Below are 4635 nucleotides of genomic sequence, written 5' to 3'. Positions count from 1 at the left end.
GGCCTTCATGGCAGTGATTGACAGGAGAGAGAACCTCAACATTTTTTAAACATTAAGAACTGTTATTTTTCATCGATGGGAAAAATCCTCGGCATCTGATGAGCGGAGGGACACTCTGAGTAAGATGGCCAAAAACCGCAGCCGTTAGTGGTAGCGTTTTTTCTAAAATCAATATACAGCGCAAACAGGAAGTGGTCAAGATGAGGCTTTTAATTATATAGATGAATAGATTGTGGCGGGGACTAGCAGGAGTCCAGCCAAAAACTAGTCGGACACGAGTTGTGTGCACTAGATGTGTTTATTTTCTCCAATCCTTAAATACCAACTCAGGTCCCGACCCCGTGACTAGTGCCTCCCTCACCAAGACGCCGCCCTCTGCAGCTGATGGTTAGTTGTGCCCTTGGGTTGCCACCTGGTGTCGCCACATGATCCCCCCTAAAACCAGAGGCACAGAGCCGGACGGGAGACTGCACGAGGCAGCCTGAACAGGTAGATACAATCCCACGCCCCGGGGGCTTGCTCGGTTCGGAAGAATCTCCGGGAGCCCGGGACGGCGGACGCCTGTGACGGGGTGGTTGAGCCACATGGACTTGCTCACTCTTGACGGCGCCAATGTAGGATTCGACCGTTTCGCTCCATGATAACGTTAGTGCGAAGTTGGTACAGATAGAGAGGATGTGGAAAGGATGTTTCCACTGATGGGCGAGTCTAGGACCAGAAGTCATAGCCTCAGAATGAAAGGGCTTTCTTTTAAAAAGGAGGTAAGGAGAAACTTCTTTAGTCAGAGGATAATTAATATGTGGCCCTCATTGCCACAAAGAGCTGTGGAGGCCTGTGTACTTACCCACCACCAGCAGGTTATTCAGGTAAGGAATGACCCAACCGGCTGTCTGCTGGTCAAGGGCGCTTACACGCCACGGATGTAAAATTGGGATTCGGCCTGTCGAAACCAAACCCCTGGCTGCGAGGTCCAAATTGTCGGTAGCTTTATGGAGACCACGTTGAGTCCGGCCTCATCTCCGTTGTAGGCGGCAGCGACAGAATTTATTGTTTGTTTTTCAAATTTCCCTTCCAGGATTACACTCCTGGGCATCAGGGGGTCACCAAAGTGGCGGGGACTCACATGAGTCCAGCCAAAAACTAGTCAGACACGGGTTGTGTGCACAAGACATATTTATTCTCTCCAATACAACTCCCTGCTCCTCCCCGGACACGGGCGTTGCCCGGCCTTAAATACCAACTCAGGTACCGACCCCGTGACTAGTTCCTCCCACACCAAGACGCCGCCCTCTAGAGCCGATGGTTCGTTATGTCCATGGGTTGCTACCAGGTGCCGCCATAAAATGAAGTTTTGAGTCAGGCCCCTTCTTCAGACTGATTGGAGTGATGGGATTAGGAAGCTGGAAAAGAGAGATGGGGCTAGACAAAGCCTGGCAAGTCTTTGTCATGGACACAAAATGCTGGAGTAACTCAGCGGGACAGGCATGCTATGGAGAGAAGGAATGGGTAACGTTTCAGGTTGAGACACTTCTGAAATGATAGGTGGAGTCACAAAAATCTGCAGATGCTGGATACTTGCATCAAACACAATTTAGTTAGATGCACAGAATCTCTTGCCCAGAGTGGGGGAATCGAGGACCAGAGGACATGGGTTCAAGGTGATGGGGAAAAGATTTAATAGGTGTAACCTTTTCACACAAAGGGTGGTGGGTGATGGAACGAGCTGCCAGAGGAGTTAGCTAAGGCTGCAACTATCTGAACGTTTAAGAAACAGTTAGACAGGGACATGGATAGGACAAGTATGGAGGGATATGGATAAAACGCCGGCAGGTCGGACTAATGTAGCTGGGACATGTGGCTAGGTTTGGGCAAGTTGGGCGAAGGGCCTGTTTCCACACTGTATGACTCTAACTTGCAGTAGCTCGGCAGGTCAGGCACCATCCATGGAGAATATGGATAAATGATGTTTCGCAGAGTTCTGGAGTAACTCAGCGGGTCAGGCAGCATCTCTGGAGAACATGGATAGGTGACATTTCGGGTAGATGTATATGTGCAGCTTTAAGGGACATTGGTCAGGTAGCATTTGGAGTATTGCATACAGTTCTCGTCACTCCATTACAGGACTGACGTGGAGGCTTTGGGGAAGTTGCAGAGATAGTTAACTAGAATAGTTTAAAATCAAGGAACAGCAGGTGCAAAAAAGGACACAAAATGCTGGAGTAACTCAGCGGGACAGGCAGCATCTGTGGAGAGGAGGAATGGGTAACGTTTCGTGTCGAGACTGAGGAGGGTCTCGACCCGAAATGTTATCCTTTCCTTTTCAGCATTTGTGTCTACCTAAACAGTGCCTATGCACGTGGCGGTGTGCCTGCAGGCTGGAGGAGAGGGCAAAGTACCACCTCCAGTTTAAATTCCATTTGGAATATTTGGACCAAGAAACCAAGAAAGGCCTTGCCACAGAGCAGGCAGGTGAAGGGGCACTGGCTGGTGTGGATTCGCCAGTGTTCCAGCAGGTGGTCAAGGTGGGTGAAGCCCTTACTACAGGATGGGCAGGGGAAGGGACGCTCACTGTTGTGGGTACGCCGGTGCTGCCACTGGCTGGTCATGCGGCTGAAACCCATGCCGCACTCAGTGCACACAAGGGGTCTCTCTCCAGTGTGAATCCGCTGGTGCTCACGCAGCCCCGTGCGCTCTTGAAACGCTTGCTGCAGTGGGAGCAGCCGCTCGCCAACGTGGGCCCGCTGGTGCTGCTGCAACCCTCGCAAACTGTCATACGCCTCAACGCAGTACGAACAGTCGTAGGCTGGCGACTGGTGTGCACGCACTGGTGAGACAGGGCGTACGACACCATGGCAAAGCGCTATCCACACACTGGGCTGGGGAAGGGACGGTCGCCGGCGTGCACCCGCTGGTGGTTCAGAAGGCTGGAGGAGCGGGTGAAGCCCTTGCCGCACTGGGCGCAGGTGTAGGGGCGCTCGCCGGTGTGGGTGCGCTGGTGCTCCAGCAGGCTTTTGGAGCGGGCGAAGCCTTTGCCGCACTGGGCGCAGGTGTAGGGGCGCTCACCAGTGTGGGTGCGCTGGTGCTCCAGCAGGCTGCTGGAGCGGATGAAGCCCTTGCCGCAGTTGCTGCAGGTGTAGGGCCGCTCCCCGCTGTGCAGGCGCATGTGCACCTTCAGTTGCGTGGACGACTTGAAGCTTTTTCCGCAGTCGGAGCAGGTGAAGGGCCGCTCACTGCTGTGCACCCGCCGGTGCTCCGATAGCCCCGTGAACCGGGCAAAGCTCTTGCCACAGGTGGGGCAGCAATAGGGCTTCTCGCCCGTGTGCACCCGCCGGTGGATCTTCAGCTCTTGCGCCCCCTTGAAATCCTTGCCGCAGTCAGAGCAGCCGAAGGGCCTCTCGCCAGAGTGCACCTGCTGGTGAGTCAGCAGATGGGTGGACCGGGTGAAGCCCTTGCCGCAGTCGCTACAGGTGTAGGGCCGTTCCTCGGTGTGCAGGCGCCTGTGTGCCTTCAGTTCCGGCGACGACTTGAAGCTTTTGCCACAGTCGGAGCAGGTGAAGGGCCGCTCACTGCTGTGCACCCGGCGGTGAACCCGCAGCCCCGACAACCGGGCAAAGCTCTTGCCACAGGTGGAGCAGCCATAGGGCTTCTCGCCCGTGTGCACCCGCCGGTGGATCTCCAGCTCTTGCGCCGTCTTGAAGTCCTTGGCGCAGTCGGAACAGCTGAAGGGCAGCTCTCCGCTGTGTACCCACTGGTGCTGCCCCAGTCTCCTCAAATTGAAAAATCTCTTGCCGCAGGTGGAGCAGCCAAAGGGCCGGTCGCCGGTGTGCACCTGCTGGTGCTGCAGCAGCCTGGAGGAGCGGGTGTAGCTCTTGCCACATTGGGCGCAGGTGAAGGGGCGCTCGCCGGTGTGAGTGTGCCGGTGCTCCAGCAGGCTGTTGGAGCAGGTGAAGCCCTTGCCGCAGTCGCTGCAGGTGTAGGGCCGCTCCCCGGTGTGCAGGCGCCTGTGCAGTTTCAGGTCCGATGATGACTTGAAGCCTTTGCCGCAATCGGAGCAGGGGAAGGGACGCTCACTGCTGTGCACCCGCCGGTGCACCCGCAGCCCTGATGACTGGGCAAAGCTTTTGCCGCAGGTGGAGCAGCTATAGGGCTTCTCGCCCGTGTGCACCCGCTGGTGGGACTGGAGTTCGCTCGGGTATTGCCAGGACTTGCCACACACGTCGCACTCATAACGCTTCTTCTTGTTGTTCCCCGCCATGTGGTCCTCCATCGAAGCTCAGCCCCTCGAAGCTCAGACCGCACACCGAGCAGATGGGAGGGGGGGGGGGGGGGGGGGTCACTGGCACCCTGGCCGCCCTCAATGGCCGCTCATGTACCCGTATCTCCGTCCACAGCAACAGCTCTTAAACCCTGCAGGAGGAACAAAGATGGTCAACATTACTAACGCATGAACATTACTTGTGCCTGATGGGGGGGAGGGGAGGGGGGTAAGGAGGGTGTGAAGGGGGGAGTGATGGGGGGTAAGGAGGGTGTGAAGGGGGGAGTGATGGGGGGAGAGGAGGGGGTGAGTGTGAGTAGACCGGGGGGGGGGGGGGAAGGAGTGGCGAGGTGTTGAGGTGGCAACCGGGGAAAGTGCAG

At 56.4% G+C, this 4635-nt stretch overlaps 1 protein-coding gene across 1 annotated transcript; it reads right to left on the bottom strand.

Moving 5' to 3' along the window:
• Positions 1–3171: 3171 nt before the first annotated feature.
• LOC116966831 (zinc finger protein 551-like) lies at positions 3172–4255 on the bottom strand. The gene is made up of 2 exons (XM_033013170.1): positions 3232–4255; positions 3172–3194 (listed from the first exon to the last, which is right to left on the bottom strand). The coding sequence occupies exons 1-2, from the start codon at positions 4253–4255 to the stop codon at positions 3172–3174; spliced, it is 1047 nt and encodes a 348-aa protein (XP_032869061.1).
• Between the last annotated feature and the right edge of the window lie 380 nt (positions 4256–4635).

This window comes from Amblyraja radiata, chromosome 38, assembly GCF_010909765.2.
Source record: "Amblyraja radiata isolate CabotCenter1 chromosome 38, sAmbRad1.1.pri, whole genome shotgun sequence".
NCBI lineage: Eukaryota > Metazoa > Chordata > Chondrichthyes > Rajiformes > Rajidae > Amblyraja > Amblyraja radiata.
This window is presented reverse-complemented; position numbering and strand designations above follow the sequence as displayed.

Excerpts from the sequence above, each read along its gene's own strand:
- LOC116966831 (XM_033013170.1), bottom strand. The coding sequence starts at position 4,255 with ATGGCGGGGAACAACAAGAAGAAGCGTTATGAGTGCGACGTGTGTGGC. Across the intron at positions 3,195-3,231 it reads GCACCGGCGGGTGCACAGCA|CTTCAAGTCGTCCACGCAAC; the intron begins GTGAGCGGCCCT and ends CTGCGGAAAAAG.